Raw genomic sequence first — 22,214 nt, forward strand, 5'->3', positions numbered from 1 at the left:
CCCTTAGGTTTCCCATTGTTCTCCAAGATTCCCCCTGCTCATCTGCTCATATCATCCCCACTGTCCCCTGCCCCAGGCCTCTTCAAATGCCTTCCCTTTACACTTCCTTCACATCTTTCCCCCCTCACTCCAGAATTATATTCCCTCAGCTCTTCATGGTGCGTTTCTTCTCATTCTTTAAGTCTCACCTCCGCAAAGGGACCTTCCTGGAAACCTCATCTAATGTGACTTTCCTTAGTTACTCAATATTTTCAATTTGCTAATTTCCTCCATACCACTTATCACAGTGTCTAATTATCTTATTTATCATAATCGTATTTTACCTGTTCTGCTATCACTCCCCCCTCCCCAAATGTGTCATGGGGATCATGAAATATATTTATCATCAACAGTACTAGCATAATGGTGCTTGGTACACGGACACTCCTCTATATATGATAAATAAATTATTAAATATAATACTTAAAAAGTGTGTTAGAATCTGCACCTAAGACTGAAAGCATCTATCTATCAAACTGTTATCGCACATAAAAATGTTTTACTTCTTACATGGTTAATTTGTAGTTCAAATCTGGTCATCTTAAAGATATGGCCCTTTTCATTTATTTCTCAAAAATGCTTTAGAAAAGAAAATGGCAGATAAATAACCTTGGTGCTAAAGCTAACTATTTATGTAATATGTTCAAACATTTCAATACACTATATAGCACTGTAGCATACAAATTAACTAGTGGCATTTCTTAAAATTAAGTCAGTCTTATAAAAGACTAGTTATTTTTCCCATTTGCTTCCTTTTTAAATTATTTTATGCCATTTGTACCCTACTTTGTGAAATATACGTAAAATTCTCTAAAATTAAATATTTTGCATGTATTAACAAAATGTTTGTTTACATATGTCTAGATCCCTCTATTCTCAATTTTTATGACAGTTTGGTAGTGTTATATATCATCAGCTAAATACCAACAGATCAATTAAATTTATCTGTTTATCTATATTTTCCTTATGACAAGGAACTACATCTTTTCAGAAAATAATTGAGGAAGGGGCAATATTAAAGGGGTAACTTTTATTTTGATTTAATTCAATTTCATCCTCTTTCTTTTATGCCAGAAGTTCTGAAATTTTAGTGTTCTTGAAGTTCCTCTGACTTTTTCTTAAAACAAACATTGCCAGATCCTAACTTATATGGGGTTAGGCCCCAAATATGTACATTTTAAAAGTACCTCACGAAATTGTGGGATGTTTACATTTTCTACATTTCTACAGCTCTTCCAAAAATAAAAATAAAATGATACTTGAAAAAAATGCCTTACTTTTATAAGTGCTTATGACTTATAGTTGGCCATCCATCATCTCATTTAATTGTTATAACAACAGAAAGATTGGAAAAAACAGGTATTGGCATCCCAATGTTAAAACAAGACCCTAAGATTCAAGGACAATACTGACTGTCCTTCCATATTTGGTCCTTTGAGGAGCAATGATAGTGACATTTACTCATTCAAAACAACTATTTGAGTAACTGCTTTTGTGCAGGCATTAGTCTGTGCTCCTGAGATATATTAGTAAATAAAATATAAAAATATCTCCCTCATGGTGATTATGCTGTGGCAAAGAAAGAGAGATATAAGCAATTGACATAAATCATAAAACCAATGTAAAGTCCAATGCAATCTATTCAAAGTAACCAGGAAGTAAACATTACATCTTACAAAAATCATCAAATGGACTTTTAAAACAAATGAGCTTTCCAGTTAATGTAATAAAACAAAACAAAACACCAAATGAGCTCTCCAGTTAATGTATTAAAAAACACAACACTCCATTCCCTTAGTTTAACTAACAGAACTTTAAGAATGCTAACTGCATTTTGCAAACATTCAACCATTTTTTAAATATAGTAACAAAGTCTTACTGTGTTACACTGCGAATTCTAAACCCAGCCGCCTCTAACTTCCTTGTGGCTGGGTTATTTGAAGTGCATAGTGGAGCCTACAGTATTCAGTCTCTTCTGTAGATGGCACTGCAGGTCCAATAATGATCCTTTGCTCATTATTCTTATGGTTGCTGCTGCCAGGAACAGCAAAGTATCACATTGGACACTGTGAAAACCGCATTCACTCCAAAAGCAGAAATCAGTTTGCAATGGCAGGACAGGGTTCTAATTTATAATTTAATTAAAACTTTCCTTACAAAGTATTAGATCCCACAGGATGAACTGCTGAAATGATTCTGTTTCTCTTGCTTCATCTGTTTTGGTTTGCTGCCAGGGACAGTATGATGTTTGTTCTTGAGGTGGACAAATGATTCATTGATAAATTGATACATAATAAACCATTCCCATGGGTTCTGAGTCTCACTCATCCAAAGGAATGATTTTAATGGCATTGGAAGTTTCACTGCCCAGGAAGCGAAGTGATTTTCTGCAGGGAGGTAGATTTAATGTCTGTTGAAGGTAAAGGACAGAGGGTTAAAGACAGGGGGATTGTATAGCAGTCAGACGGTCATGCCAGGGAGGGAGTCTGTCATCTTGACAAGAGGAAGAAACTGCAGTTAGTCTGGAGCAGATACAGCTCCAGTATTTAAGAAAGAAAGGTTAGGGCTTCTGGACCTGAAACTCAGATTTTTATTTTCCTTAATTGATGGGCTGATTGAATAACCTTTTAGCAGGGGTCCCTCATGTCTAATATAACTCTAGAAGGAGGGACAAAACAGTTCAAACTATGGCATAGGTTCACACTACTCCCCTTTGACCAGACACCTGAATTACACTTGTTTTTTTTCTGGCTCAAGTATTAAGCTAGAAAACACGAAGAGTTGATCAGACATCCAACAACTTATTTCATTAGACATGCACCCATTTCCTTACAGGTACATCCTGAAACGTAAGGGTGGGATGGCCAAGTCTGGCAACTAATCATCATGGTCATTCGAGGGTCAAGATAACATTTCTCAATCAATTAGATTGCTCTTCAATTAGAGATTGCTCCCTGAAGTCCTCACCCTTGTGGAGATTTGTGTTCTATACTGAAGACAAGGCCTCGCTGAGTTCCAGCTGATACCAGGACACCTATGCCAATCAGAGTTGGGAAATCTGTTGTGCCCTTTGTCTGAGCCAGTTACTCAGAACTGACGGGAGAGATGAGAGGTCCTTCTGTCCCTTCCTTGGAGCTGTGTCACTCATCCTACCTGTATCGTCAGCTAGCCTTAGTGCAAGAAACTGTGAGGAAGAATGCAGAGACATATGTTCAGATCCAGCAGCAGTGAGCATACCAGAGTGACGGGAAAATAGAATGACAATCTAGACAACGGGAGAAGGGCGGATCTATCAATCCTGATTGCAATTCCTCCAGCGGATCACAGTGATTTCACTTTTCAATTATCTCAGAGGTATTGAAAGGAACCCAACAAGGACCCCAGAGCTCTCAAATCATGATGGGCAAGTCTGCATCAGGAAACCAACAAATAAACTGCCAGAGCAATGACACTCCCTTTCTCCCCTATCTCAGACCTCTGAACAGCTAGGAGGTTTGTTTTAAAAATTCCCCAAATGAGATATAAGGTTAGTGTATCATTTGACCATAATTTAATTACTCTAATATCACATGTGATATATCCTTTATAATAAAAACCTAGGTGGCGTCGCATTGTTACAAGGTGGCTACTACAAGATGGCCGCTCTAACATCATCACAAGATGACCACCACAAGATGGCCAGCAGGGGAGGGCAGTTGGGGGCCATCAGGCCAGCAGAGTAGGGAAGTTGGGGGCAAGATCACGCCAGCAGGGGAGGGCAGTTGGGGGCGAGATCAGGCCAGCAGGGGAGCAGTTAGGTGTCAATCATACTGGCAGGGGAGTGGTTAGGGAGCGACCAGGCTGGCAAGCAGGTGAGTCATTAGGAGCCAGCAGTTCCAGATTGTGAGAGAGATATCTGACTGCCAGTTTAGGCCCCAATCCCACATGGGGCACCTGAAGCTACACCCGCTGCCTAGCAGGGCTTGACAAGGGTGGGACTGGCCAGGTCTGGATCTAGCCCATTTCTGGAGGGGAGGGCGCTGGCTGGATCTGGGTCTCATGCAATTTTGAGGTGCATGTGGGTGGGCAGGGACTTGACTTGAGTCCTGTGGTATGCCCTAGACTCTGACAGAAGGAAGGTTTTCATATACATTTTACTAATTTTCATCTCTGATACTTCTATTATAGAGAAAGAGCAAATAGCAATATTAAATTATTTCCTCTAATTCCTTTTTAATGTGCATGAATTTCGTGCACCGGATCACTAGTTTAGTGATAAACACGCAAACCGATCACATCTTTCCTTTCTTTCTTCTTCTTTTTATTACTTTTTTCTTTCATTTCTTCTTTCTTTCTCCTTTCTCCCTCCCTACGCCACCTCCCCCCTTCCCCACTCATGTGTTTATGCACACATAAATGGGTACCTGCATGCTAGGGCTGTGAGTCCCTCCCTGAACACTAACAATTTTTCTCTATGATAGCTGTAAAGAAGGTGCTAACATGCCCTCTAGCTAAGAAATAGGAAGGGCTCCATATAAAGAATAGGTTTTTAACCACTATTGCTACTAATTCACATAAATAGATGTTCCATTCTACAGAACCTTCCCATTTTCTGTTGTGTTCTATTATCCAAAGTAGTATTTTTCCAAATTTGATATTTTATCACTTTTTTACATCACAAACATGATGTAAAACTAGGGGGTCATAAAACATAAAATAAATAATACCACCTAGATGTTTTTCAAGGACCCACTTGAGCGTTCTTAGGGAATTATTGTGGGTTTGTGTGTGTGTGTGTGTGTGTGTGTTTTGTATGAAATGAATAAAGGAAACTTCATGTAAAATGGATTCATGAAGCTCTGTAGGGGGCCTGTAGGTTGGCAAGAATTACTTTGACAAGAGAACATTTTTTACATAGGAATTTTAACAAAATTACTTTGACAAGAGAACATTTTTTTACATATAAATTTTAACAAAAGAAGAGTCCAGCAGTGATGAACTATCCACCACCTGCTGCAACAAGAAACCACCACAACCTCTAAGTCTTTTTCTTCTCTAGTGAGCTTTTGATCAAAATAACTGTCCCCTATTTCCTCCTCAAACCTCATAAAAGCTGACCTTCTCTGCCACTTTAGACTTGCCCATGGTTCACCGTAGCTTCCTTGTCCTGAATTGCAATTCTCTGCTATTTCTGAACAAACTCATTTGGCTGGTAAAACAGCTAGCTATTTTATTTTTGAGATCAGTGGATATGAATAACAGTGGTGTAAAGAGCCAGCATTCTTAAGCGGTCCTATTACAGGAAAATTTTAGTAGTCCATCCCCTGTCAGTAATAGCCATCGCATATGGACCCTATGTGAACAAAGGCATTAAGCACAGCAGAAGGCAACTTAGCTCCCAATGCAGCCCTTCTTAACCTTGACTTCCCAGGACACACCTGGAAAGCTTAAAGTGCACGCGCATGCCATTTGGTTGGGTCAGAGCAACAGGGAAAAGTTTCAGAAATAGAGGTTTGTCACATTTCAAAAGGAGAGGAGACACTTGCAATTGTGTGTGTGTGTGTGTGTGTGTGTGTGTGTGTTTGGTTTTCTTTTTGGAAAGAATCAAGGAATTGTACACATCATATGCCTGAGGAAGAGACTCCTTCATTCATTAGCAGGCATGAAAGTTGAATTTGGAATTTTAAAGGTAAACTTGACTTGCAGAACATGGAAAATATTAAAGGTCAATGATGCATATTGAAAAAAAGTATTAATATACTTTAGCGTAGACATCATTTTTTAAAAATGTCGGTCAATAGATCTTATCCCTTTACAATGAGTGAGAAATGCTTCTTTGGAACATTTATTCAGGTAACTGATATAAAGTTCTAGTTTCATATATAATCTGATTTTTAAAAGGAAAAACAACATCTATTTACTGTTGTTCCCTAATCTAATCCATTCAATGATTCTAGAGTAATCTTTGTTAAACACAAAGGTGGTCATTCTCTCTACTGTTTAAATTGTTTCCCCACTGCCTATAGAGTAAATCCAAACTTGTCCTTACTGTACACAAGCCACCCAATAATGGTCTGATCCCACCCAAGTTTCTGGCTATGCCTCTCATCTTTCCACTGCCCCTACAGAATTCCTCAGCTACATCAATGCCTCCTAGATCTACCATGAAAGATTCTTGCAAATGCTGTGCCATGTTCCTGGAATATGATACTGTGTGTGTGTTTTTTTTGGTTTTTTTTTTTTAGTTGTTTTTTTAGTAGTAGCTCCTTAAGATTTCTCTTCAGAGATTATTTGTAATTGAAACACATCATAGCTTCCCAAGAGAACAATTTAGCATACAAACAATGAGTCTTTGATATCAAATAAATATTCAACTATATGGATATATGTTATAAGCTCATACATATTTTACAAATTATTTAAACCTCTTGTGAAAATTTATGTGTTTTTACAAAGTAAAAAATTAAACAACAAAAAACTTATCTATTGAGATTCATAGCTTAAAGGCAAAACAGAAATGACTATAATAACTGATACTCCCAGAAATACATGGACAACAATAATATAATTAGAATAGATTGAATATTTTTCCATGTTCCACAGGATTTCCAAATCCACAGTAGATGTATTTCATATCCCTACTCCTGGTTTTATGGTTCTTGGCAATTATTATTTTTTGTTTGTTTTAAGGAAGGGCTACCAAACACTTTTCTAAGTTCCATCCATTCTATAGCTCAGATCTGATCTCCTCAATGCCTTGGCATAAAAAAGGAATGCTGCCATAAACGAAAGCTCTCCAACAACCAGTGTATGCAGGGCAAATGGTAATTTCCTTAAATCCCTCCCCTTTAAAAAGCCTGAAATACTATAGTCCTTTTGGTCAGAGGTCGCCAACTGGTGGTCCGAGGACCACTGGTGGTCTGTGAGGTCCCAAAGGTTGGCAAACACTGCTTTAGTTGGTAATGTGCTTTGGCTATTTCTGCCTCCTCTTCATGGAAACTTTTCCTTTATTTGTTCAATTATAGAACCATAAAATTTGTTTTTGCGTATACAAGAACATAAACTATCAGGATTTTCATATCTGTGGTTCCCACAATGAAAATTAAAAGATCTGATGAACTGGAAAAAACTGAGTAATAATTCTGATATACATTCTAAATAGACCCTACAGACTACAATTGAGTACATTGATTCTTAGAACTTAAACTGCTGTGCAAAACAGCATCCCAGAGGTGGATTAAATCTTTGCATGCATTTTGGGAAAAGGTTGGCAAGTTTCAAACTTATAAGAAGTTTCTGCAAAATTATGTCAGCCTCTCCAAAGCTCCTTTCTAACAATTTAATCAGAATTACTTTTCTGAGATCCATTTATCTTCTGATAAAGTAACTATCCACTTTTCCAAATCAATGAAACCAATCGGTAATCGGTACCATGACTGGATTTTCCTGTTTTGTAATCTAAATTACTTTAAAAACAATTTAAAAAGGCAAAAGATCCTAGGATTTGTTCTAATCAAAGGTATAAGGCACAAAGCGAGGCGTTATTAACACCCAAGAATGCACATAACAAAGGAAATCATTCAGCCCTATTTCAGCATCTTCCCCCACTATAATAGCTTCATGCATATTTAAATAAATTTATTTTCTGCAGTTTGCTCTTTAAGAGCTTAAGTGGCCATTGGCTGTTGCTTATTTCAGGATTCCTTGCCCTTGTTCTCTGAGTCACCCACTTACAACTTAGTGTGTCAGGTGTATTTATGCTTCCAAAGTATTTTAAATTACCCATCAGGAAATCCAATTTCCTATTTATAAGACTAAAAAGTGATTTTTCACAGTTAACTTTTTCTCAATTAAGGCTATGGACCTGTATTCATGGCTGAAATTTTGGTATGATATTTATTACAAGGGGCCCGGAGCATGAAATTCATGCACTGGAGGTGGGAGTCCCTCAGCCCAACCTGCCCCCTCTCATATACTGGGAGCTCTCAGGGGATGTCTTACTTTGTGGGAGGCAATGGGGCTGATCCGGGGAAGGCACCAGCCCCATCAACCAGCTGATGCAGCCACTGCCAGTCACCATAGCCACTAAGGTGTTTTCATCAACACTCCAGTCCTTTCACTAAGAAAAAATGACAACTTTCTTTAGGCATTTTCAAGATGTCTTTCATAGGATATGCATTTCTTTCTTTTTTCTTTTTTATTCTCACCTGAGGATATGTTTCCATGGACTTTTAGAGAATGTGGAAGAGAAAGGGAAAGACAAAGAGAAACATCAAAGTGAGAGGAACACTTTGATTGGTTGCCTCTTGCATGAGCCCTGACCTGGACCCCTGCCAGGAAGGAGCCTGCAACCTAGGTACATGCCCTTGATCAGAATTGAACCCAGACCCTGCTGTCTGCAGGCAGAGGCATTATCCACTGAGTCAAACCGGCTAGGGCAGGATATGACATTTCTTAGCCCTCCAGCAGCGGACCTTCTTTTTTTTCTCTCTCCAGGAGTGTGGTGGAAGAACCCTAGATCACTTTTTTGGATTCTTATACCCAAGTTACTGTAATTACCAGTGGCATACAGGAAACTTAGCCAATATGCAGTCAGAAAAGGTGTTTTCTCTATAGTTCACACCAACCAAGGGCTGGGCCCTGCCCAGGCCTAAAGCCTCTGGCCAAAGCTTTAGGCCTGGACAGGGCCCCTCCAACTCCTTCTGATCGCCAGCTCAGCCCCTGCCCAGGCCGAAAGCCTCTTGGGCAGGAGCGGACCCCCAGCTCCCTGTGATCAATCACAGGGGGTCCGCTTCTGCCCAGGCCGAAAGCAGACCCCCAGCTCCCTGCCCAGGTGATGGATTGCAGGGGGTCCACTCGTGCACCAGCCAAAGCGGACCCCCAGCTCCCTGAGATCGATCGGGCCCAAACGGACGGTCAGACATCCCTCTCACAATCCAAGACTGCTGGCTCCCAACCACTCACTTACATACCTGCCTGATCGCCCCTAATCTCTTCTGCCTGCCAGCCTGATCATCTCCTACCTACTCCCCTGCCAGCCTGATTGATGCCTAACTGCTCCCCTGCTGGCCCAATTGCCCATAACTTCCCTCTCCTGCCAGCCTGGTCCCCCTCAACTATCCTCCCCTGCAGGCCTGGTCCCCCCTAACTGCCCTCCCCTACCATTCTGGTCACCCCTACTTGTCCTCCTCTGCCGGCCTGGTGGCCCCCAACTGCCCTCCCCTATTGGCCTGGTCAACCCTAACTTCCCTTCCTTGCCAGCCTGGTCCCCCCCTACTGCCCTCCCTGCAGCCTGGTTCCATCCCACCTTCCCTCCCTTGTTGGCCTGGTCTTCCCCAACTTCCCTCCTCTGCTGGCCCAGTCACCCCTAACTGCCCTCCATTGCCAGGCTGGTCGCCCCTAACTGTCCTCCCCTGCTGGCCTAGTCCCCCCCAACTGCCCTCCCCTGCAGGCCTGGTTACTCCTAACTGCCCTCCCTGCTTACCTGATCACCCACAACTGCCAACTCCTGCAGGCCTGTACTCCCCCAACTGCCCGCCCCTGCAGGCTTGGTCCCTCGCACCTTCCCTCCCTTGTTGGCCTGGTCTTCCCCAACTGCCCTCCTCTGCTGGCCCAGTCACCCCTAACTGCCCTCCATTGCCAGCCTGGTCGCCCCTAACTGTCCTCCCCTGCAGGCCTGTACTCCCCCAACTGCCTGCCTTTGCAGGCTTGGTCTCCCCAACCTTCCCTCCTTGTGGCCTGGTCTCTCCCAACTGCCCTCCTTGCTGGCCTGGTCACCCCTAATTGCCCACAACTGCCCTCCCCTGAAGGCCATCTTTTGTCTTAGAGTGACAATCAATTTGCATATTACTCTTTTATTAGATAGGATTACCATCCAAGACTATGGATGCCTTCAAGTGACACTCGGCAAATGGTTTGAAGAGTCAGAGACATGAAGATCACATCTGGTGGGGGTATAATTCTTCAAAGGGAAATAGTTAGTTTGAGGAAGCCTAGAAAATAAGGTGGGATTCAGGAAAGAGAAGCTGTGGATTTCAAGGCTCATTCTAGGCACTGGCCTTGACCTATGGACAAGTGGTGGTCAGTGTACTCTCACAGCCCAACCTTCCACGGCCAGTTAACTTCCCGCAGTTCCTCCAACTTCCACCAGGCAAGCCTCCAGCGGCCCTTCCCCTCAGCTGGTCAGCCAACCTCCCACAGCCCCCACCCCCAGCTGGTCAACCTCTTATGACACCTTCCCCCGGTCAGACAGCCCCTCCAACCAGCTGGCCAACCTCCCTCGGTCCCTCCCTCTGGCTGGCCAGCCTCGGATAGGCCTCGATTGCCGGTCAGGCTAAAGGACCCCACCCATGCACAAATTTGTACACTGGATCTCTAGTGTTCCTCGAGGGAAACTCAAGGTACAAATTACACAGAGAGAAGGTAAGTTACATGGTATACACTAACCTTAGAGAGTTACTTTGTCAAGGGGCCTACAGCCTTAATCTCTTCCCTTTTTTGGACTTTTAAATTTAAAAATAAATATATTTCTATTTATTTCAGAGAAGAAAGGAGAGGAAGAAATAGAAACATCAAGGATGCTAGAGAACCACTGATCAACAGTGAGGGGCGACCAGGCCAGCAGCAGGGGGTGGTGCCCTGACCTGGAATCGAACCACAATGGCTGGGCTTTTTTTTGGCTGCGTTAAAATTTCTACCCTTTCTCACTAATTCAAATCTACTGTGTGGTTCTGTGACACATCCTATTTGACAGAGAACTTATTTTCTGTAATCGGTACCTTGGGCTTCCCTTGAACTATAGGCAGAAAAAAATCAAGCACATATTTATTTTTTTTGAGATACAGAGATCTATTATTTAAAGGCCACATAATCTTCCCTTTTTTAAACCTACCAGCTTTTTCACAATTTGGCCTCCATGTAACCTTCTGGACAAAGTAGCAGCTTGCTGCTGAGAAACCCATGTGTAATATCAGCCTCCCACTACCACACCATCCTGTTCTGTTATCACTGTTCCTTCTTTTCACCCTAGAATCTTTAAATTCAAAAACCCTGTCTTAACCATTTACCCTCCACCCTCCTCTGTGAAAGGTTAATATACCGTTTTTCTTTGAATCCTTAACGCTAGTACATTGAGAATAACGATGAGTGTCAAGTTCAGTTTATAATCACCTCAGTGATCAGACATCAGACTGGGCCTGCATTACACTGAAACTTTACATGCCACAAACCTGCTTGAGCTCTAGCTGTGATCTCTGGCTCTCAAGGTGCAAAGAATGTCTTAATAGGGCTTACAGCATGTTTTTAATGGCTAACGTTAGTTTTCTGTTCCCTTTGTCTCTAACCATGACCACATTCAGGGAAAATTCTACTTTCACTCAAGCTAAGGATGGTGAGATAGGTTATTTCACCATGTTCAAAGCTTTTAAAAATATATATATAACCAGTGATGGATCTTTTCATGTGCACAGAGGACTGGGTTAGGAAAATGAGCTTGGACAATTCACTTCACATCCTGAGTCTCAGTTTCCTCATCTATAAAATGGAAGTAATATTTCCTCTGCATTAATAAAAGCATTGATGTTATACCTGGATGAGAATGAGTGTAGAGAAAAGACAGGTCATGTTATAAAAATACAAAGTATGGCTATTTGGACCCAGTAGAAAATTATACCCACTAAGCTGTTCTCAGAATAAAAGTTTATCCACCTGCACCCCTTGATTCTTTCTCTATAATTCATACAATGATCAAAAGTTATTGCTTTCCTGTCTCGGTATATTAGCTGGATGGCTGAATGCACAGAACTCACGTCTGAATCAGCACAAAAGTGAAACCTGGAGGAGGTAAATGGAAAGGGACCCTAGAGCTTACACTGGAGTCACTCTCATCCGTCAGCCTGCCCACATAAATACTAGGAAATCAACTGATTTAAACAACTTGGGAGGCAAACCTGAGTTATAATACCTTCCTGAGCACTGGCCAATGAAATATTTGTCTCCTCACAGATTCCCATTTATCATCTTCCCTCCAAATGCCTGTTAATTATTTACATATTTAAATACCAAGAATCAACCATAACAACTGTGTTGTCAGATTGTTGGAATTTTCTAAAAACAAAGCGGGATGATTATGGCATACAGTAAATTATTGTTGGTTCCTTATGCTTTCAGTAGAATCACAGAAGGGTGAGAACTAAAGAGAACATTATTCATGTCTAGTTCCAAATATGTAGCACATACACAAAAAGAATTGGAGCTGAGTTAATGAAATATGTATTTAATACAAGTTCGTAGTAGGCTATATGTCATTATTTCTGAACTGTCTGAAAAATGTAATATTTGTTCATAAATAGAGTATTTGAAAATCCTTCAGAATAATATAACCCAAACATATTGTTGTTCCTCTTTGCACTTTCTCTCCAGAACACAACTATGCACTGCTTATTGACACTCCCCAATCCGCCCCCGCCAATTTTGCCTTCTTCATAAAAGCTGGGTCCTAGTTTCCCATTCTTGTCTTTTTTAAAAAAATCAATTTTTATTGATTTCAGAGAGGAATCACTGATCCTCTGCCTCCTGCATGTACCACACTGGGGATAAAATCTACAAGCTGGGCAAATGCCCTGACTGGGAATCAAACCATGACCTTTTGGTTCATAGGTTGATGCTCAACCACTGAGTCACGCTAGCTGGGTGCCATGATTGTCATTTTATGTAATGATTTCTCAATTGCTCATATTCAGAACTACACAAAAATGTCAGTTTATAACCTCAGAATCTACATAATAATAAAACCCAAGTTGTAATATATGGTAGTACAAATACATAGGTGGGCCATGTCTGTGTGTGTGTGCGGAAGGGTAGAAAGAAAGGTGATGGTGGTATAAGCAGTGACCCAGGACTTTGATGGTGTGTGTGTGCCCAGTGAATTAATTAATTATACTTGACTGCTCTTTAAGGACCTTTAGAACCCCTAGATTCTAATATGTGACTATAAAAGAAATATAAGCGTCAAATTTTCACCTTTATTTTTTTAATTATTTTAATCTCACATCTAATTGTTGCCTCTCATTGATTGAAACTCCCAGTTTCTCATTTAAGTATAATCTCAAAAGCCAGAAAAGAGAAGAAATAGAAGCAGGATAAAAAAAAAAGGGGGGGAGGGAGATATGTCTAATAAGAGACTGGTTGCAACCCACAACTGGATGGAGCTGTAGCAAACCTGATTTCCTTCCTGGTTCTCAAGGACCAGACTGGACATTTGACTAAATGTGACTACAATCCTTGGGGAACAGAAATCAGACCCAATGGAAATTGTAACCTCTGTGTGTGTGTGTGTGTGGACACCAATTAAATCATAATTGCATAATTGGTTTGTTTTTAATTTTGTTTTAATTTTGTCTTGAGTCTTTTTCACACGTTATCTGAGGCCAGATGAATGACAACACTAAAATTCAGTTTCTCAATAACAATAGAAACAACCTCCATACATCATTTTTCAGAGTCACTCTAAAGATTCAACAATATAATTATATTCAGTAAGTATTATTTCAGAAAATTATTTAATTCATCAATTACAGACCTGCTATAGTAGGCTGAATAATGGTCTGCCCCCCCTCCCCAAATGTCTGCATTGTAGTCCCTGGAATCTGAGAATAAATTCCTTACATAACAGAAGGGATTCTACAAATGTAATTGAAGTGAAAATCTTAAAATGGGGTTATCGTGGATTACCCAGGTTTGTCCCAGGATCAACACATTCCTAAACAGTGAGAGTCGGAGAAAAAGGTGTGGCAATGGGAGCAGACATCACAAAGGGATGTGATTACATTAGGCTGCCAGCCTTGAAGACTGGGGAAGAAATCGCTAGCTGAGAGGTCTGGGAGCCTCGAGAGCAGGGATGGGGAACATCCAGCCTAAGGGCTGCATAAGGCCCACAAAATCATTAGGGCTGGCCCTGCCAAGGCTTAGGGGTGGGTTAATTAAACATGTGACCAAATATAGCAGGCTAATTTTTAAGTTGATAACTTGTATGGCCCATGAATAATATTATAAATATCCCAATGGCCTTTGGCAGAAAAAAGGTTCCCCACCCCTGCTAGAAGCTGGAAATGGTGGAAAAGGATTCTCCACTGGAACGAACCCCCAGGAGGACTGCAGCTCTACCAACACTTTGATTTTAGTCCCCTAAAACCCATTACAGATTCTGACCTCCAAAATTGTAAGACAATAGATGAACTATTTTAGGGCAGAGTGGTATCAGTACAAGAAGAATGTAAGCAAGGGAACAGTATAGAGATTCAAGAGACATACTCAGGAATAGTAAAACTTACAGTACATTGCAAATCACTGGAGAAAGGATGATAAATGATGCTGGGGCAACTGGTTATCAGTAATGAAAACAAAATTGGATCTCTAACTCATGTCATACACACAAAAATCAATTTCAAGTGAAAGAAAATACCTAAAAATAAAACATAAAACTAAAATATGAGAACATCTTTATGACCATGGGAAATAGAAAGAGGACTTAAAACACAGACAGTACAAACCTTAAAGAAAAAGATTCATAAATGTGACTACCTTTAATCACAGTCTCTGTGATATGAAAAGGCCACACACAAATGGGAAAGGCAAAGAATAGCTAGGTCGATGATAATAAGGGTCTGAAGAACTTCTAAGAGTTAATAAGGAATAAACTAAGTTGGCCAAAGGCTAATAGGCAAAAGGCAGTAGCAATCCACTGACAAGGACACCTGCATGACCTGTAACTAGAGAAAGTACTTTCCCTCTCCAGCAGAGTCCACAACCAGAATATGGAGGTATGAATGACACTGATCAGATCAGCAAACAAGATCAAAGCTAACAATACCAAGAGCTGGGTAGAGACTTGGAGCAGGGGACTCTGAATGTCCCTCAGACAAGGTCACATTGTTAGAATCACTGTCAGAGCAATATGGAGTATACTCTGAAGGTGAACATGCACTGAACCAGGAAGTAGCTATTTTAGTGCCAACTAAATACAGCCTTGAGAAAATCTTGAACCAGACACATCACAGAATGTTCTCAGCACACCATCATGAAATGAAATATTGTAATCAATAATATTTATAAAGATTCACTTCTGGATGATAGGATACATAGGCATCTACCACCTTTTTTTTTTTTTTTAAAGACAGAATGTGATGGGAGATACTACAAATTGAAATAGGTAAGTTGGACTACTTTAAGAACTTGTGGCATTAGATTTTTAGAATAAGTGTAGTCTGGAAGAAATCAAACCTGAGGAGGACTCAGATATGCTTCCTTAAGGCCTTGCTTATCTCCTTGACCCAAAAAGTAGCAGGCCCTGACTAAGTTACTGCATCACCATTCTCCTATGTAGGCCCAGCCCCAACCAGTCACTTTTGAGGTGTGAATGATGAAATGTCAGAAATGATATTGACCTCAGGGCTCCTCTTTCACAGACAAGAGCAGGGGCTCTTCCAGGCGTAACAGGATAGTAAGAAGCTAGGAAAATTCCAAGGCAAGTGGAACATGAAAAAACAGTTTGGGCAACCTGCAGCAAGACCTTACTTTCCCTAACCAAGGACACTTGAGAACAAATGATTACTATCTCTTCTTCCTAAGCAGAGAACACATAGCTTTAATCACCCTGGAAATGCTAATGCAAGTAGGGGTGAAGTGGGAAGGAAAAAGGAGGAGTTATTCTCACCCACTGAACAAAGAAGTCAGCCAACTTAGGATTTGCCAAGATGACAAGGTGTATATACAAACATTCCCCCCAAAAGCTACAAAAAAGTAAAAGGGAGACCTTAAGAGCTAATCTGTACCAAGATATCTGGGAGAGGAATCTTAAAACCTATAGACAGTAAGAAAGAAGGAACTCTTACCATATGCAATTACATGGGTGGACCTGGAGAGCATTATATTAAGATAGATAAATATCACATGATCTCACTCATTTCTAGAATATAATGAACAACATACACAAAAATAGATCCAGAGACATAGAAACACAGAACAGACTGTCCAACTTCAGAGGCAAGGCAGCGGTTGGCAGTAGGAGAACAACCAATTATATTATATGCATGCATGTAAGCATAAACCATGAACACAAGACAACATGTGGGTGAGGGCATGTGCTCTGGGGAGAGGTCAATGGAGGAAAAAGGAGACATATGTAATACTTTAAGCAATAAAGAATTAAAAAACAAACAACAACAAAAATCCCACAAACCTATAGACAGAAAAGAATAAAACCCTTTGAACCCCTACCAGGCTCGCTCCTCAGATAAGCTGAGAGCACATCTGCATTTTATGCCATATGTATTTTGATAGATTTGCCTGCTTTGCTTCTTTAATAAGTTTACTTGCTTTACTTATTTAATAAATTTGCTTTACTACAATGCTGCTGTCTATAACTTGTTTGAATTATTTCTCTTGAGACTGACGAGGAGGGGACAACCCTCTTCCTTCTACTCAAAGGTCTGTCTGATAACACCATTTCTGGTGGCTCTAACACAGGGAAAGAAATCTTTCTACTTCTCTTCAAGTCAACATTATGCCATTTCATGTAATTTTTATTACTTTTTAATGAGTTTATATCACCTATTGGGAGATCCCATTAATTAGCACCTTTAACAGAGATTAAATTAAACATTGTGTCTCAACTCTATTACTTTGAATACTCCATGAAGTTCCTAATTATTTTCAAAAAGTTGTAGAGAAAAATGATTTCAAAAGTCAAAGTAATTTGTAAATATATAAATAAGTAATAGTGTGTAGCATTTAGGCAGGATCAAACATTAACCCAGGTAGGAAGGTTAAAAGCCCTCCCCTCATCATATCAAAGTCCCCCATCCTGGAATAAACTTCATGAATCAGAATTAGAATATGTGTATGACAGTGGTACACAGTGTGTAAGAGGATGTACTAAAGAGCCCCGAAGAAGAAGCATGTCTAATCTTATGACTCTCCCACATTACCGTACAACAAAGGAGGCGAGGCTACTGCCCAGATGGCCAACACTCACTTTTCTTTGCTCAATGCTCCTCCTATCCTGGTGTCAGCTCTGAAAAGTAAGACCACTTCCAATTCAGGCAGAGGCTCACCACTGTAGGAACAGCCCTTGGGAAGAATGGGAACTCTTAGAGAGTATGACTGTTTTTTACTGGACTGTTTCTAGAAAGTTTCTTATGAGAGGTCATGTCAGTTTAGCTAACCAGCTTCAAGGCCTGTCCCATACTCTGTACAATGAAGATCTGTTCTCACTCTCCTTTCAAACCTGATGACTTCTCTGGACACTTGACTATTTAACTCCCCCTCATTGTCTCAGCAATGGCTCATGGACAGTTCTTTTAAGGTATCTTTTCATCTTCAAATTATTTCTTTCTTGAAATATTTATTTCCTCGTGGGAACCTGAAAGCTTTATATGCTACAAAAGAATGACAACGTGGTTCGCTACTTACTTTTTATAACTATACCGTTATTGGTCAATCAGGGGATAAGCCCTTTGGTAATCAGCCAGGCTCTTTGATTAAATTACTGTGATACTTAAAGAGATTAGAGTTAATTCACAAGGCCCAATGGCTCTTTTGGCATCAGCATTATTTCATGAATAGATCTACTTCATTCATTTATTTATTTATTTATTTATTTATTTATTTATTTTTAAATCAGATACTTGTAGTAGAACTAGAACTTAATATAGTTAGTAAGTACTGGGAAAACATTTTAAAATTTAGTAAGATAGCTAATCTTATAAAATATCAGAGGTCTGATTATGAAAAGAACTTGCTACATGAGTTAGAATAGCTACCTCTCTGGGAAAGTAAACTAGGTTTCAAGTACATAAAATCCTGAAGAGTTCTTAGGTTCGACACTGAAAATACAATCAATAAATGGAAAAACTGGACTTTATCAAAATTAAATGAATTTAGTTAATGAGATTTTAGAAAATCAAGAGATAAACCAAAGATTCTGAGAAAATATTTTCAAGTTATATATCTGATAAAGTATTTGTATCTGGAATATATTAATATGTAGGAATTTCACAACTCAACCTAAAATAAGAAACAATGTGACTAAAATATGGGCAAAAGATCTGCACAAACATTACTTCAAACAAAATATACAAATGGTCCATAAACATTTGAAAATATGTTCAATGTCATTAGTTACCAGGAAAAATCAAACAAAAACCATAATGAGATAAGACTAAAGTGTGTAATAAACTTTAATAACAAGTGTTGACGAAGACGTAGAGAAACTGGAACCCTCATACATTGCTGGTGGGAATATAAAATGATGTTGCTACCTTGGAAAGCAATCTGGCAGTTCCAAGAAAGGTTAAACAGAGACATAGCATTTCCACTCGTAGATATATCCCAAAGATAAATTTAAAAAAGAAAGGAAGAAAGCCTCACTTTGGGCAAGGCATTTACTTACTGAGGTTCCACTTCAGGCCTGTCGTCGTAACCTGATTGCAAGGCTGTCCAACAGGAATAAGGCCACACCAATCACCTTCCATTCCAGTGTCTACATGCAATTTGTGCTTTCCCTGAAACAGAGAAGGGAAGTTCATTAAGACAGAGAAGAGAAAGAGATTTAATGAAATCCGAATACCTGGTTGGAAGCACCAGGTACATTCTAGGAGCATGGTTTATCATACTTAATCCTAATAACAAATGTATATAGTATGTGTTGATTAATGCTAGGAGCTTTCGCCTGACTTAATCCTAGTGACACTTTTACAAGGTAGTTTATGTTAGTTATCACTTTTACATGAGGAAACTGAAGCTTGCAGAGATTAAATGTGTCCAGAATCACACAGAGGTAACAGTTCCTATCAGTTCCACCTGCCAATTTCAGAAACTAAATTGGCTCTACAAACTAAAGATGTGGCACTATGTGATGCAGAATTCTAGAGCCTTTCTCAAACACATGCTCAAGTGTAAATAAAGTATTGGTTCTTAAATAAAAACCTCTGCTTTTTCTGAGATTATAAATTTCAGCATTCAATGTCCACCCTAATAGTGGTTAACCTGTTTTTTATATCTACAGATGCCTAGGAGCTGCCTGGTGAGTACCTCTACCGGAAACAGAGTACCTGCCCTAACAAACTATTATGCTTCTTCCATTATGATTATGAAAACTTTCATAATCTACCAACTTTCAAGTGTTTCCATTTAAAAGAAGATTAAAGTTAAATGTAATGCTCAATTGAACCCACAATGTTTCCTTTTAAATAGAATATTTGAAAACTACTATTCTACAAAAAAATGATTTCCCATTTCTCTTCTATTATCCTTTGGGTACATGGTCTGTATAGAAAGATACCTCAAGTCCTTGTGGGGAAATGCCAAGGCATGCATGCGTTCAATAATAGAATTAAAAAAGTGTTTTGTTTTTTATCATTCATATATCTCAGAAGAAAAAGTTCCAAAGGATATTGTTTATTTTAATAAAATAGTCTTAAAGTATGTATAATTATAATTTATTACCAGACTAAGGCATCTAAAAGTCCTTTTGCAGTCATTATACTTTTATTCCAACGTTGCTTTTATACTCTATGTTGTAAGCTTCTAAAAACTTTATTTTACTATCTATAAGGCTTAAACATATGAGTAAGCTCTATTTGTCTTGGTCAAAGGATTGGTGTTAATAGGCAAATAATTGTATAGATTTCATATAAGTCCTTGAAATTTAATGCAAGTCCATCTGGATATTCATTACCTATATAATTCATACACATAATGTGTTTTCGAACATTTAAGCAGAAGGTATAAACAGGGTTAAAAGGCCGTATAAATTGTGCCTCGCCAGCACAGCCAAGGGTTCGGTGAGCCTGAGGAGGGGCAGTGAAGAATTAAAGAGGGTACAGCTGGGGCTCTGTGGATCTCCCATGCCTGGATGAGGACACAGAAAGATCCAGTCTGCAAGCTGAGGCTTTATTTTATAGTGAGATCAAAACAAGGGTAGTGGTAAACATGTTTACAATGTTCTTGTGAGTTTCACCTGGTTTTGGCAGCACTTGCTGCACCTCCCACAGCCCACTGCCTACCTAGGAAGGAACTAGGGAGGCTATAAGGTTAAGCTTAATTATGCTAAGAGGGCTCTGCCTGCCAAGCTGAGACTTGTTTGTGGGCCTGCCACAGTTCCATTGGAGGCTTGACCTTATAGCCACTCCTTACAATAAATATATTCAAATGCAAAAAAATGTAAAGAAAATACACACTGAGTGGCCAGGTTATGATGATCTCTGAATACATAATAATCTGGCTACTCAATGTGAGTGTGAGTGTGTGTGTGTGTGTGTGTGTGTGTGTGTGTGTGTTAACCATGCACTGTGTTTTCAATCTACCCACAGTTCTCTGTGTGCATTTAATCCACTGCTTGGTGTGTGTGTGTGTGTGTGTGTGTGTGTGTGTGTGTGTGTATATATATATATATATATATATATATATATATATATTACTGGGCCTCTAACATATATATGTATATATGTATATATGTTAGAGGCCCAGTGCATGAATACACATGGGTGGGGAACGGCCAGCCTGGCCAGAAGGAGGGGACATGGGCGGTTGGCTGGCCTGCCTGCTGGTGGAACTCCTGGCTGAGGGGACAATTTGCATATTATTCTTTTATTTTATAGGATATACACTGAGTGGCCAGATTATTATGAACTCTGAACGCATAATAATCTGGCCACTCAGTGTATACTACACTAGAGGCCCGATGCATGACATTTGTGCACTTGGGGGGCGGTGAGTCCCTCAGCCGGGCCTGCGCCCTTTCACAGTCAGGGAGCCTTCAGGGATGTCTGACTGATGGCTTAGGCTGCTTGCAGTGGGGAGCAGGCCTAAGCTGCAGTCAGACATCCTTAGTGCTGTCATGTAGGTGGGCTGCTGCGCTCACCAGCCATCAGCCCAGCTTGTGGCTGAGCAGTGCTCCCCCTGTGGAAACACCCTGACCACCAGGAGGCAGCTCCTGCATTGAGCATCTGCCCTCTGGTGGTCAGTGTGCATCATAGGGAGTGGTTGTTTCATGGTTAGGTCGATTTGCATATTACCCTTTTATTATATAGGATTTAAAAAATATATATATTTATTGATTTTTTTACAGAGAGGAAGGGAGAGAGAGAGCTAGAAACGTCGATGGGAGAGAAGCATCGACCAGTTGCCTCTTGTACACCCCCTACCGGGGATGTGCCCGCAACCAATGTACATGCCCTTGACCAGAATCGAACCTGGGACCTTTCAGTCCGCAGACTGACGCTCTACCACTGAGCCAAACCGGTTTCGGCATATTATTATTATATAGGATTTTGAACTTGATGTTCATCATTGGGAAAAAAACACACATAGGCAACAAATATCAATGTATACCAAGCAGTGGATTAAATGCACACAGAGAACCGGGGTGGATTGGAAACACAATGCATGGTGAAAACGTAATATGTAGAAGGAAACAAAACTGGGATAGATTACATAACCCATCCACACAAGTTAAAATATATTCAGACAAAGGACACTTTTTCCAATAACAGAACTTAAAACTATTCTTTACACACTAACATGTTTTGTCTGTGGGAAGAGTAGGAGAACAGAATGTGGTACAGGGATAAAAGGAAGGCGTCAACCAATCAATGAGAAGGCTTGAGGCAGAGATGACAATGGGCCATGAACTGATGAGCATTAGTGACTCAACACTAGGATCTATACAAGTAAAACAACAAATATGTTTTCTACAAAGCCACACAAGACTTAGAAAAAAAGTAGATACACTATTCTAATAACTCTAAACAATAATTAAAGAAAGGGGTATAATTAGAATACAGACAGATAAACTCAGGAATGAAATAAAAATGAATATTGTTCTTAAATAATCTTTGATGGTTTTTTTTTTTGTATCGAATTAGAGCAAAAGCATAGAAATTATCATTGTTATAAAGTATTCTACACATTACCGTGTAAAAGTAATGCTATGATTGTTGTAAGGCAGAAGGGAGGAAAAGTGGAAGAAAGTATATTGGCCCTAGTTTTGTCATTTGCTTTACATGTATGGAAATCAAGTTGTAGAATTTAAAAAGAAGGATTTAAAAATTGCCCCTGGTTGGAGTAGCTGGGCACATGAATGACATGCCTAATCTGCAGGACTGACTGAGGGATGAGTGAGATGTGAAATAGCCCTT

At 39.9% G+C, this 22,214-nt stretch overlaps 1 protein-coding gene across 4 annotated transcripts in view; it reads right to left on the reverse strand.

The window, feature by feature from the left end:
- TPK1 (thiamin pyrophosphokinase 1) overlaps positions 1 to 22,214 on the reverse strand; it is a 188,466-nt gene that overhangs the window by 40,147 nt on the left and 126,105 nt on the right. For all 4 annotated transcript variants that reach the window (XM_036429143.2, XM_036429147.2, XM_036429145.2 and 1 more), the window contains one exon: positions 18,467 to 18,578. In XM_036429143.2, coding sequence (XP_036285036.1) covers positions 18,467 to 18,578 — 112 coding nt within the window. The remainder of the gene's footprint in view (positions 1 to 18,466; positions 18,579 to 22,214) is intronic.

This window comes from Pipistrellus kuhlii, unplaced genomic scaffold, assembly GCF_014108245.1.
Source record: "Pipistrellus kuhlii isolate mPipKuh1 unplaced genomic scaffold, mPipKuh1.p scaffold_m20_p_10, whole genome shotgun sequence".
Lineage (NCBI taxonomy): Eukaryota > Metazoa > Chordata > Mammalia > Chiroptera > Vespertilionidae > Pipistrellus > Pipistrellus kuhlii.